The sequence below is a fragment of the Centroberyx affinis genome, unplaced genomic scaffold (assembly GCF_046629955.1).
Source record: "Centroberyx affinis isolate AG114_WGS23_722 - 3 ecotype Tasmania unplaced genomic scaffold, CSIRO-AGI_Caff_v1 ptg004420l_1, whole genome shotgun sequence".
Taxonomy (NCBI): domain Eukaryota; kingdom Metazoa; phylum Chordata; class Actinopteri; order Beryciformes; family Berycidae; genus Centroberyx; species Centroberyx affinis.
In genome coordinates, this window is record NW_027282098.1 from 3,518 (window position 1) to 16,798 (window position 13,281).

General features: G+C 44.3%; 2 protein-coding genes across 3 annotated transcripts in view; one reads left to right on the top strand and one right to left on the bottom strand.

The window, feature by feature from the left end:
- Positions 1 to 338: 338 nt before the first annotated feature.
- drc1 (dynein regulatory complex subunit 1 homolog (Chlamydomonas)) lies at positions 339 to 7,505 on the top strand. Its single transcript, XM_071543948.1, has 17 exons — positions 339 to 460; positions 1,015 to 1,099; positions 1,559 to 1,671; positions 1,831 to 2,014; positions 2,421 to 2,558; positions 2,890 to 2,976; positions 3,131 to 3,253; positions 3,985 to 4,124; positions 4,249 to 4,383; positions 4,542 to 4,809; positions 4,924 to 4,980; positions 5,548 to 5,637; positions 5,869 to 5,955; positions 6,165 to 6,277; positions 6,775 to 6,921; positions 7,001 to 7,103; positions 7,404 to 7,505. The coding sequence occupies exons 1-17, from the start codon at positions 339 to 341 to the stop codon at positions 7,482 to 7,484; spliced, it is 2,073 nt and encodes a 690-aa protein (XP_071400049.1). The 3' UTR covers positions 7,485 to 7,505.
- Positions 7,506 to 9,772: 2,267 nt separating this feature from the next.
- otofa (otoferlin a) overlaps positions 9,773 to 13,281 on the bottom strand; it is a 70,790-nt gene continuing 67,281 nt past the window's right edge. The window contains exons 43-46 of one of the 2 annotated variants that reach the window (XM_071543950.1): positions 12,522 to 12,763; positions 11,824 to 12,002; positions 11,438 to 11,538; positions 9,773 to 9,953 (exon numbers count right to left, since the gene is read on the bottom strand). In XM_071543950.1, coding sequence (XP_071400051.1) covers positions 9,773 to 9,953; positions 11,438 to 11,538; positions 11,824 to 12,002; positions 12,522 to 12,763 — 703 coding nt within the window. Of the gene's footprint in view, positions 9,954 to 10,731; positions 10,913 to 11,437; positions 11,539 to 11,823; positions 12,003 to 12,521; positions 12,764 to 13,281 lie in introns of those variants that run through there. The other variant, XM_071543951.1, reaches the window with a different exon arrangement.

Here is a 13,281-nt window from a genome sequence, read left to right on the forward strand (position 1 = left end):
TCTCTTCATTCTGCCACGGCAGCACAAAGTAATTCTGTGCCTGCTGACATCTAAAATAAAACAACAGCCACCAAAAACTACTTTTAGTTCATAGCCCCTTGTTGTTTCCGACTAAGAGCTCTTGAATGCGTGACAAGTCTTATTTACGGACGACCTTGGAATTACGAGCATACGAGGGGCACTTGAAGGCAGCACTCATTACTATCTGGTGGATCTGTAGCCGTAGCAACGGCTCCCAAAACACAAGTAGGCTACCAATACAGCTCTGCTGCGTTACAGAGCAGCTACATTTTTACTGACTTCTGCAAATACCAACTTTTACACCACATACACTAACTATGAGTGAAGCCGGTGTGGATCCAGGAGAAGCACCTGGACCCTCTGTGGAGTCTGAACATCCAGAGGAGAGAATTGCTGCTCGCCGCCTCCGTATTGCTGCACGAAATGAAGCCAAGAAAAGGTAGATAACTCAACTTTGGCTGGCTAGCTGTCTTACTATCACTCAGCTGGTTCAGTAAAAAATTACTTGACCTGCCGACTTGGTGGTAACGTTATATGTTGCACGGACAGCAATATTGTAGCTAGCGCGGTTTACTAGCTTGTTGCATTGGTTTGTATCCATTTCCACAACTGTAACATCATTGAGCTCCTTCTTAGTTAGCTAAGTTGGACGGGGCTTTCTAGTTTTAGTTAATTTCAGTATAACTTTTAGTATTTTGACTGTAATAAATATGTCCTGAGGTGCTATTCATCTATCCAGTATTTCAAAAAAGGGAAGGCGCCTGTAGGAGTTCTGTAGCAATGAATGTAATGTAGCTTTTGCTCATTTCTATTTTTCCCTATTCACCACTCTTAATTTGGCTTTTGAATATTCATATTTTATTTTAGGTGACGTTTAGGCTACAGTCTGCAATTATAGTTTAGTTTTTATTTCAATTGAGAATACTCACATGTTTTTTTCATGCTTAGTTTTAGTCTTGCTTTGAATAACCGTCTGCATCTCTGACTCCCCAGACAAGAGCGGGGAGAAGACTCCTGTGAGGAGGAGGTCAAGGAGGAGGCGAGGGAAAGCCAGCTTCAGCTGGAGCAAAGTGAAAGGGTTTGTTTACCACACACTTGTCTGTCCATACCATCCAAAATTAAATAATCAATTCACTAATCATTTGCAGTCCGCATATTAACTGCTGGACCTGAGAATTATGTGTCCCAGAGGTGGACAGTAACTTTCTCTGCTGTTATTTTACCTGAATAGGTTTTTTGTGACATTACTTTTTATCTGTACTTGTACTTCAAGCTGAGTAATGTTTCTAAGGTATTTACTTCAGCTTTTACTTGAGTACGTTTTATTTTTATACATAAGAGTGGTGAATCTGGTCTTTACAATATATGATGATATAATTTCCAATGACCACACCAAAAATGGGTAACAAGTAATGTCAAGTACATGCCACTCAAAGGTAACAGAACACTTAGCTACTAGAGTCAGCAGCTATTTTATTTGAGTAAATCTTTTGACAAGTACTTGTCCTCTGACCTGAATACACTTTAATTTTCTCAGAGAATGATCAACCTGCAGAGTGATGGGATGGAGTTAATAACCAATATCCAGACTGCAGCCGATGCCAAAGAGTCCATGCGAAGGACAGAATTGGAGGAGGCTCAGAGAGTCAGGTAATTTCTTATTCAGAGTGCTCCCTCTCTAAAACACCTGTATGTACTATTTAAAAAACCTATTCGGTAATTTTACTTACCCCTATCCCCCACAACGTCTGTACCCCTTTCTCTGTCCTCCTTCCCTGTTTCCCACCACCTTCATCCTCCTCGGCCCAGAGTGGAGAGGCTAGAGAACGAGGCCAAGTCCAGCCTGGAGAAATTTGAGGCGATCACCAGCGGATGGACGGTGGCTAAGCCGAAGGTGATTGCTCAGGAGCTGCAAGAGACCGTGAACAGCCAGCAGCAGCTGTGTGCTCTGCTCCTAGAGGACAAGAACAAACTCATCAGTGACCTGCAGCAGGTAACGCTGACCCATCCTCCTCCAAGTCTCCCTCCTGCAATAAAAGATACCTATCTTTTAAGAAAATCTCCTTAGAAAGTGGGATATACTCAAGTCATGGCTGATTTCAAACAATACTGACTACAGCTACCACTACTGTTTCTAATAATAAAAAGCCTTTCAAATGATAAATCAGTAACAAAAAGCCTAAAATATACTAAAATAAATATACACTAAAGAATAAACGAGGAAAGACAAATCTTCTAAAAACCTATCTGTAACAATGTGTATAAAGACGTGATTTAAAAGCTGTAAGCCTCAGAAGAAAAAACTAATTCAAACACAAGGTCTAGTGTTGTTTTTCATTGTCGTCTGCAGGCCAGTATTTGTATGTTAATTTGGACTCTTTCCCTGTTTGTCTGAACAGGAGCTGAAAACTAGAGACGACCGCTACGTTAAGGACTTGAAGAAGCAGGCGGAGGAGGTGGACCTGATGATTGAGAGGATGGAGAGTCAGATCAAAACCCTGATGAAGGCCTACAGGGAGGAGCTGGGCCAGATTGAGGTAGGACCGGACCTGAGTCAAGAAGCAGCTTTAAAAACATTTGCAGCGTTTGTTTCAACCTGCAGGGAGAATCAGATGGGTGGGGTTTACTGCATCAGGATAGTTCAGATTGTGTCGCTTAAGTCAACAACAGAAAATTTTTCTTAATTGACTTTTAAATAATTTCATAATGTGATTGTCTTAACATTCTGGTACTCGGTTGTGTTTTTTAATTAGCTTGAAAGTCCAGATTTCTCTTTGCTGTAGTCATGTTGTGTGATATGTTGCTCTTTTAGCCTTCTGTCGCCATTCCTACTAATGGCTGCATGTTGCCTGTCTGTGTTGTTTGTAGAATGCTTATGAGCATGAACGTAAGGTCTTACTGACAGGAAACAGGACAAAATGGGAGCAGTACATGCAGGAACGTCAGGATAAAGAGGTAACTGAAACAAGAAAGATTTGCTCAGCCCCCAACCACCCACACACACACACATGCAGACACACAAACACATACACCACATAGACTTAACCCTTCTTTTCATGTGTAGCAATCTACTCCTTGAATCTAATGTTACTGTCTCCTCTGTCCCCAGATGGAGAACCTGACACAGAGGATGAAGAAGGTGGAGGAGTACGAGGTGATTCTCCATAAGCTGTGGGTGGATAGTGCTGAGGAGTACAACATCACCAAGTGCAAACTGGACATGGAGTTTCAGGTTTGTACAAATATCCGACACAGACACACCCCGCTAGCACGTTTCGCAAACAAACAGATCAATAGGAGAGGATGTCAAAGAGAAATAGTCCAGAGGTCTAACAAAACCTTAGTAAGTTCTGTCTAGTCTTTTTGCAAAAGTACTTTTGTTGGTTTTACAGTGTGGGGAAAAATGAGTGTATGGTCATTATGGAAAATACTTGGATTGTTATAAACATTATTTAGAGGTAGAGGAGGCCTGCACTCATTTTGCATTCAAAACAGTCCGATTAATTAGACAGACGCTTCGCCTATCAGGGCTTCATCGGTGTCAGTGTGCATAGTCAACACACCACCAGCTATCCTGTAGAAAATTAAGTTCCCCAGAGTGTTTACTACATTATTTATTCATTTTCAACATGAGTTGAATCAGTCAACGGATACTTGCCCTTATACACCCTATACTGGATGCTCCAATACTGACCCAGCGGTTCCAGAGAGCTTATCTAAGCTGTGATTGTTTGGTTGACAAGAAAGTGTCAGTGATGAGAAGTTATTTTCAACTTGAATTGTGGGGCAAACGGCCTCACAAAGAAAGTATTCTGAACAAAGATTGTGGTTGCTGTGCTTTTTCTAGCGGTGGTTGCCTGCCGTTATCTTTTCTTGCTGTAGCCACGACTAGAAAAAAAATGTACCAGCGATCGGAAGAAGCCTAGTGGACAGATTCCCTTAGTCCCATTCTTCTCTCTGTAGATCCTGCAGCGGTATCTACAGCAGATTAAGGCCACCTACCTGCTGAATGAGGAGAAACTGGACTACAACCGCCAACTGCTGATGAAAAGAGAAGAAGAGAGCATCATCATTAAGTCCCAGCAGAAGAAGAAGATCACCAGGTAACACACACACACAGACGCACACACACACACACACACACACACACACACACACACACACACACACACAGACTCCTCCATATTCAAGTCACACAGTCTTTCCAGTGATAGCTGTATGTTCCAGACTGCAGGATTTGCTGAACAACCTGAAGATCAGGTGTGCCAACCAGGAGAAACAGTCTAGAGAGGAGGGCCAGAATCTGTCTGAGGACTACCAACGCGCCATGCCGCAATATAAGCACATACAGCAGAAGATGAGGTGAGCGATAATTTCTCTCGCTCTCTCTCTCTCTCTCTCTCTCTCTCTCTCACTCTCTCACATTTGTAAAAACACAGTGACCTTTTATGTTGTATTCCTTTGCCCCTTTCTCTCTTCCCTTTATGCCCTCTCTTCTTTCCTTCCCTCCCTCCCCGCAGGCACTTTGCGGCCGTTGATGCTAAGAAGTTCGAGGAGGTGTGGCTGATGAATGAGGCGGAGGTGAAATGGCTGGCGGAGAGAGTCCTGGACATCGACCGGCTGATCCACGAGCAGCAGCTGGGTGTAGCCTGGGAGCGGCCGCGTATGGCCTTCATGGAGCTCTCCGGTCCCATCCAGCCTCAGAAACAGGCCCGGAGGACCGCCCTCCAGGCCGCCTCCCAGCTGATCCGAACCGGGCAGGCCACCCTGGGGATGAGCGATGCCTCCGTCGGGCCTGAGTCGGACACCGAGATCGGTACCGAGAGCGCAGCCTTGGAGATGTACAGGGAGGGGACGGCGGTGCAGAGCGAGATGGAGAGGGAGGAGAGTGCAGCAGAGGAGAAAGGGAAGGTGTCGACGAAGACGTTGAAAGTGCTGCAGCTGCTGTGTGATGAGGCGGTGAGTGTCAAGTTTAACAATCATGCTTACACTTTAAAAGGTCATTCAACAGGAATGCATCAGAAAAAGGCCTGGAATTGTTGAAAAGAATGAAAACATACAGCAATGAAATAGTGTTACAAGCACAGATACATGAATAATGTGAAAAGGCGTGTCTCTGTGTGCTTTAGTCTGCCGTGATGTTAGCTATGTAGCTGACTTTGTCTAACTTAACATAGCTTTGTGATGCTAAGGCATGAAGGTTGTGGATGAGTTGTAGTTTATTGAATGGGCCTTTTTACAGGCCAGTGTTGTGTGTGTGTGTGTGTATGTGTGTGTGTGTGTGTGTGTGTGTGGAAGGGTTGCATGTGTGTGTGTACAGAGATCGAGTGAGGGAGATTGAATAAATTCTAATCCATGCAATGAAACATTCCTCAGTCAAAATACTAATGGTGTGGGCATCCTGATTGTTTAACCATGTTAGTAGGACATGCCATGTACAGAGGAAGTCATGGGTTTGAATCTCAGGTCGTCATATGCTAATGTATTTGTCTACACCGTCTCCTGCCCCCCACCCCTCTCTCCCAGGGCTTCCTGATAGAGAGTAAACTCCTGAAGCTGCTGTCTCCCCTGGAGGAGGATGAACAGTCTCTCATGAAGCTGGATTCTATCTTTTCTGTGAGTTCATGTTGGGCTAATTTTTCTTCTGTTTTCCACTACAGTAGTTAGCAGCTGGCTTGCTCGGAGCACTAAATAGGTGGAGGTCAATGCATCAGGGCTCTGTCCTATGTGGCAAATCCCAAACATCTTGTGCTCCAAGCAAGTTAAAACAAATGCACTGAAGTATTTGCAAATGCTATTTAACCCAGGTCTGGTTGGTAGTGACTTCTGGTTTGGTGTATTCTTCAGGCTTTGGGCATTGAGAGTGAAGATGATGTCTACAAGTTGGCTGATTTCATCTTAAAGTACACACACCAGCAGAGAGAGCAGGCTGAGGTGAGGAGGGAAGATGAGGAGTCAAGAGGATTGATGGATGGATGGATCATCAAAGCCATTTCCACCTAGAGATCAACTTGTACAAAATATTTCCTTGAGCCTATGAGAAAAAAGATGCTTGTAATTAGAGGGACTACTGTTTCCACAACTACTATCAGTGTTTCCTCTACGATCAGGATGTTTTTGCCGAGTTGGATGAATCCAGTGAGAAGGCAGAGGAAGGAGAGTCCAGCACTGCTGCCAGCCTCACCTCTGACCTCATCCATCCTAATGATGTCCTGGCTGCTCTGAAAGCCTTCACCACCCAGTGCAGGAGATCCAGGTTAGACCAGATATCCTGAAATAACCACCCCAATATTTTCATCACAAACATTGTATTTTTCTCTGTGAAGTATATATAATCTGTAATCACCATTTGGAAAGAAATATGCATTATCTACATGCCAACAAGGCAGCAGTAAACATATTGTCCTCCACAAATGAAGCAGTCGGCAAAAGCCCTCCCTATCCCGTATGTGCATATGTATTTAGTATAGAGTATGCAGTATATGTAGTATCAGTGTTATTCGGCTATATACCAAGTTAGGTGTTCAGATCAAAAATGTAAAAAAATCCTCTGGTTAAACATGGTAAACAAGAAATTCAAGATGGTGAAAAATCATACATTGATGGTCGTGGAGACATTTTGTAGAGCATGGGTAGCTGGATATGTGCACCAAATTTCATATCAATCAAACTTCCTGTAGACACAATGATTGAGATGGTCCTTCTCCATGATCAGTTGATGCTAATGTGCTCATGGTGCTCTATAAGGGAGAGCTCAGCCCCCCATCTGCCCAGTTTTCTGGATCTAGAGGGCCGGGATGACTCTGAGGACGCGGCCTACTGGGAGAGTATGGCCAATGTTATCCCCGACGCAAAACTCAAGCTCTGGGACGCACTGCAGAATGGACTAGAGAAATACGAGTGAGTAACACACACACACACACAAAATAAACATCTGCCTGTACCAAAAGGATTGATTTTTTTTCCTCTGTATTCCCAGTGATGTCCTGACAGAGAGATCTGAGCTCATCACTGAGACGGAGGGTCTGCAGCAACAGAACGCAGAGCTACGGTTTCTGCTTCAACAGTCTCTCAACTCAAGGGTATGTGTGTGTGTGTGTTAGTTTTTCTGTATTTCTTGCATGTCCCAGTGTGTTCCATATATTCAGACAGTCACCAGTGTTTGGTCACCATGGCAGTAGTACAGAGCCAATGTTTAAAATGAGTGCTTTTATCATAATAGAGTTTCCAAATAATCCATGGGGCAAAATGGACGGAATGGATGGAACCAAAACCAAAATTACTCTCATCCACTGCTGCTACAAAACAAAACGTTTTGTTCTACCGCAGTCATGTCAACTCTCCTCTAACAACATCCATCCGATGACTCTCTTCTCTGATAGGTCAGTGCAGAGCTGGAGATCCCGCCCACCCAAGTGATGCAGCTCGCTCCTAAGCGACTGGAATATTCAGAAGGACTGTAAAAGAGCTTTTGTATGTAGTGCAAAAATAAAACCTCTGTCATGTCATGTTGTGGTTGCAGCATTTATTTTTTTACAGCTCTAAAGGTAGATAGGTAGATGGGTAGGTAACATCAACAACCAATGATCAAAGACATACAAAAGTTCCTGTGAGATACAAAACTGGACAAAAAATAGTGCAGCGGGCGTGTCTGTCACGACTGCAGTATGGCGGTTCTAGCCAGCAGTGTTGAAGATCTTGTGGCTGAGCGCCGAGGGCAGAGAGAAGAACAGCAGAGCCAGGAAGAGCAGGCCCAGCACCGCAGCCAGCAGCAGGGCACAGTGCAGCCTGTAGTGCCTCCAGACCAGGATACACGCCGTCCTCACCGGGCTCAGCAGCCACGACATGCTGGTGTCAGGACGACTGCACAGAGAGATTCAGAGATAAAACGGGAATGCAAACAGCGATCTCTCTCCCATTCTCACACCCACTCAGAGCGCTATAGCTGCAAAACAATCTCAAGCGTTTAACGTCAATGAATTCAGTTTATTTCAAATCGTTAAAACGGACAAAAAATAAATAGTACACACATTTCAACAAAGAGATATAAATACACGCATTTATCATACAAACAGGCAAGTTTAGTGCAAACAAGAACTCTTTTTTTTGTAAATTGGTGAAACAGAATCACAAGAAATGACTGCAACACAAATGAACTACAGGTCAAGCACGGGCAAAATGGAAAGGGGTTAATGGACACCGCAAACAACGCCATCTGATATGGTGACGGGGTCATGGTCCTGAGAATCAACCCAGCCCCCTTTACCACACCACTCAAGTGCACTTTAATCATATTCACACCAAGAAATCATCTTAACATCTCAAATGTCAGAGACAACAGGGTTGGTGATTTGGTTTGTGTAGAGCTGGAACGACAGTCATGCCAACACACATGACCTCTCTGGTCAATTGTAGGTTATCACACTGATGCATGCGTATTGATCTCTAAGCCTACATGTTGGTGGAAAACAGTAATAACCTTGAAGCATTCATTATTTTTGAGGAGTCTGCAATCAGACCGGGGTCAAATAATCTTTGCAAAATAGTTCTTAGCGTTTGTTTTAATCTGCTTTGAGTGCTACATGAGTGGGGTTTGTGACATAGGGCAGTGAGTTCAAGAGCATTTACACAATCACAGAAAAATATTGGAACGTTAATTAAGCATAACTTTCTGAGAGAACCCAAGTAGCACTATGTGAATTGTGTTTATAAAGTCCACCCATTCAGTATTCAATAGGGGATAAAACAAATGCTGAGAACTATTTGCAAATACTGTTTCACCCGTGTCAGGTTTGGTTACTTTTATCCGTTAGATCAAACATTTAACAGCACAGATTTACTACAACAGTAGAAAGCATATCTCTAATTATCAATCAATTAATTTTGAAGTTAGCTTGTTCTATGACTCAATGATTATCATTAACTTAGGAAAATAGACATCTGTATTTTCATTTCTTCATCATTATTCTTGAAGTGTGCAAAGCCTGCAAGAGCTAAGAGGGAACATTGCTATAATTGTGAAAAATATTGTTCAGTTGTTCCCTATTCATCTAATACCTAATCAATAACAGACATTGTAGCAGTAATGAAGGATATTATAGCATCACTTGACATGGATGTCCATGCAATCGCCTGACCACTAACTCTGTCCTCCAAAATAAATATATGTTAATAAATAAAGTAAAATCAGTATAAACAGATAAAGAAACATTCATTCTCATGTAACATTACTTTGGGAAAAGATGTTTAGGGTCAGATCAGGGGTTACTTCGTGGCATATGATTGGTTAATAGTCAGTTTGAGGATGACATGCCCGATAGGTTGGAGTCCAGATATTGATGATTTGATTGGTTAGGCTTGCTGTAGACTGGATGGAGGATCAGGCAGTTAGTGTTTGTAGTGAGAAGTCAGTAAATGGAGCGGTTCCTGCCTCTCTCCTCAGAGCCAGGGTGGATGGTGGCGAGCTGTATATGAAGGTCAGAATGGATAAGAGAGGACAAGATAGTGCAATCGGGCCTCTGATGCTCCTTCCCCTCCCTCGGCCTCCCTTCCTTGGGGCGAGACCGAGGGAGAGATTGGGTCTCAGTGTATTCTCCTCCTGGGTGGGGATAGGTAGGGCCCGTAAGCCAGCACCCATCCCCACCCCTCCTCTGTGTCTCCCCCCCATCCATCCTTCCATCCAGCTGGCTGGCGCTTGCCACCCCCCCCCCCTCTCTCCCCCTCTCCCTCCCTCCCTCCTCCCAGCAGCCTCCTAGGCCCCCAGCAGCTTCTTGACAAGGTAGCCAGGCATGCTGTAGAGGAAGAGGCCCAGCATGATGAGCAGCAGCAGGGCCAACACGATCTTGATGATCAGCCACTTGTAACGGTTGCACACCAGGTAGCGGATGGCTTTCAGCGGGCTCAGGAACCACAGGAAGGTGGTGTCTGGACGACTAGATGGGAGAGAGCGGTGGGTATGGGGCAGGATGAGGTGAGCGGTTGGGAGGGACGGGTGCAGTAGGTAGATGACGAGGAGGAATGGGAGAGTAGAAGAGAGTAATAGTAGGGGATTTAGTGAAGGAGGGTAAAGAGGGGTGAGTGATGGCGGATGGATTGAAATGGCAGGAGATATGGGAGGAGTAAAAGAGAGAGAGGGAAAGCCGGCATTAGTGGTTAGTAAGCCATGATGCTTGCTTTAGCATTTGTGAGTATCTTTACAAAATCTATTTTTCAGTATGTTACACTCACAATCCACTTTCCCATCAATATACAGTAATGTTTCAGAGGACCAAAAGACCACAGCACAAAGAGTAAAAGCACAGCAATAAACCTTTGCACAATGAACACACTGATAAAAATGGAATGATGATTGGCCCAATCACTCAATACACTGACATTTTTCCATGCCACTCATGTGACTTTGATGATGCATAATGGCACGTAGGTGGAATGGCAACAGACACTGGCTTGCACAAAGGGTTGAGACAACAGTAAAGGATATAGGGACATGTCAGAGATTGGGATATTCCACTGGTAAGACAGGAAAGGAGAAAGAGAGAAGGATAGAAAGACAGAAAGAAACAGGAGAGAGAAGAGAAGAAAGAGAGTTTGGCAGGACAGAAGGGACCTACAGTAGAGGAGGCACTAAGGGTCGGAAAGGAGAACCTAAGAAACGGTATAAGTAGAGAGGGAGAGAGAGAGCGGCGGAGAGGGTGGGCGGCTACCAGTGGCTCAGGCCCCCAGCATCTTCTTGACCAGGTAGCCAGGGATTGAGTAGAGGAAGAGGCCCAGCATGAGCAGCAGCAGTAGCAGCCCCAGGGCCTTGAGGATCAGCCAGCGGTAGTTGTGCCAGATGAAGTAACGAATGGACTTCAGGGGGCTCAGAAACCACATGAGACTGGTGTCCGGGCGACTTCGCGGGCGGAGTGAGAAAGGGAGGGAAAGAAGGAATGGAGATCGAGGCAAAAAAACAGGGAGAAGGGGGGAAGGGAAGAGGAGTCACACGCATAGAGGAAGAAGGGAAGGGATGAGGGGAAGGGAAGAAACAGAGGGAGACAGTTGAAGAGATGGTAGGAGGAGAAACGAGTGAGTGTGAAAGTGTAAGGGTGGCCTTTTGACGGCGCAAAAAGCAGCGCTACGGTCAAACAAGACCAAACAAGACCAAACAAGACCACATCCATATACAATGATATCCGAACTTGATTGTCAATGTTTAAAGTTGTTTATTTTGGATGCTTTCACTGCTTTTTGCATTGTGAGAATGATCCCCTTGAGGAGGAGGAGTAAGGGAAAGTTGACCATGTCTGTGCCATTCTTTATGCTCCACACAGCCATCCTCAGTATTTAGTTGTGAAAGTAGGGAGTGTGTGTCTGTGTGAGAGTTTGGGACAGTTTGGGTTGTGTGTATATTCTCAGTGAATTCATGTAAATATCTTACTTTGGTTTCTCCAGTGGATCAGGCTCGTTTCGTCCCAGTCCTACAGGACTTTTCTCTGCCTCCTCTGCTGTCATCAGATGAAGCTCAGCTTCCACTTTACCCTGCAATGACAACATGCATTTGCTTTGATGTAATGAACTCTCCTCAATTGTTCTTGACCTTCCTGTTATGTGTCGCTTTTATGTTCTTGCTTTACTTTTATGTTTCTCGCTTTTATATTTACTCCATTGTAAAATGCTTTCTAACTCTGTTTTGAAATGACTTACAAATCAAGATGATGTTCAACAGCGGGCACCATACTGCAGTTATGAATTGGGCCGCAAACTTCTTGTGCATACATACTTAGATTATGCTTAGTATTTCCCATGTGTTTGTGTATGTCTTACCGTGAGCTCCATCTCATCGTTCTCATCACGGGCTACAAATGGCCACCAGCCCTTGACCCTCTTCTGTTTGAAGATGGAAATGGTGGGCAGCTCCTGCTCATTCCGGATCATGTCGATGGAACACTGCTTGGCCGTCTTGGCGCCACGAGGGAACCGGTTTAGGTCAAGCTCAATTGCACCTGGGAGTGGAGAGGAAAGCAGTCAACGTAGGATAGTATTTGTGGTCAGTACCCTCATCGCTAGACACTAAAGGTGGTGATACTCTTGACAAATTTTTAGAAAATTTCAACCAGGTGTTCCTAAGTCATTAAGACTGTGATCAATATGCTTTCTTGTGGCAAGTTTTGTTTTTTCAATGGCAAGATAGCCATTATGATTCTACTGTGAGGTGCCACCGGGAACCTATAATATTATAAAGAGCAGAAGAAGAGGATGAGGAGCCCATTCCATAACAGAGGATGTGGGTACATGACATCCTTCGAGGGAGAACAGACCACAGAGAGTTTTATCATCTCATCCAAGAGCTAGATACTGATCGTTCCAAAGGCTGTTGCATGGCATTTGCATTGACTTTGGCTTTAGGCAACAATATTGAGCAACTACTCGGACATCAAGAGTTGCCCCAAAAATCTGCGATGTGTATCACTGCCCCGACAAGTGAGAGAAAACATGAAGCAACCATTCCCATCAGTGCTTACCCAGGAAGTCGTCAGCAGAGAAATGGTCGGCGTCCCAGACCTGCATCGTGAGGCGAGCTGGAATCTTGTACTCGGTCTCGTCCCAGGAGAACATGGACTCTTTCTTGGAGATGACGATCTTCTCCTCAGCCATGAGGTAATCGAAGGGGAAGACAAAGCGCCAGTTGAAGTTGCCCTCACCAGTCAGCGAGTGGTAGTGGACGTCTGTGTCTTGCTTGTCCTCCTGCTGCCCTTTCAGCCACCTGGGGGAAGGTCACAGAGGGTTAAGGATCACGGGTCAAAGTAGGGTTGTCAGTGTGTGTCAGTTAATGTGTTATTAGTTTGGTTATGGCTGATTTGAATGTTAGCACAGGACATGTTAAAGGTACCAGTCTGTGTAACAAGAAAGATGATGTGCTAATATTTCAAAATCAAAAACAAATAATGTGACACTCCAATATCAAATCAGATGAATACCCCTGTGTGTGTGGTACTGTCATACATCTTGAGTGCCAAATTTGTGTCGCAACATAAAGCTACATCTGATTTGGCATTGGAGGCTCACATTATTGTCAAATGCCATGCACACACAAAGCTTACAGAGATGTCATGTACATTTTTTAATTTTTAAAATGTATTTCTTTTGAAATGTTTTGAAATGTCTCTTGAAAAACCTTCATACAGTTCTTAACTCAATGAATAATTGCTTAATGGCAGAATGCAGATAGGGTGGTACTGGCAAGCAGAAGATCAAAGCCTATGAGGTTAGTCTGTGCTGGCC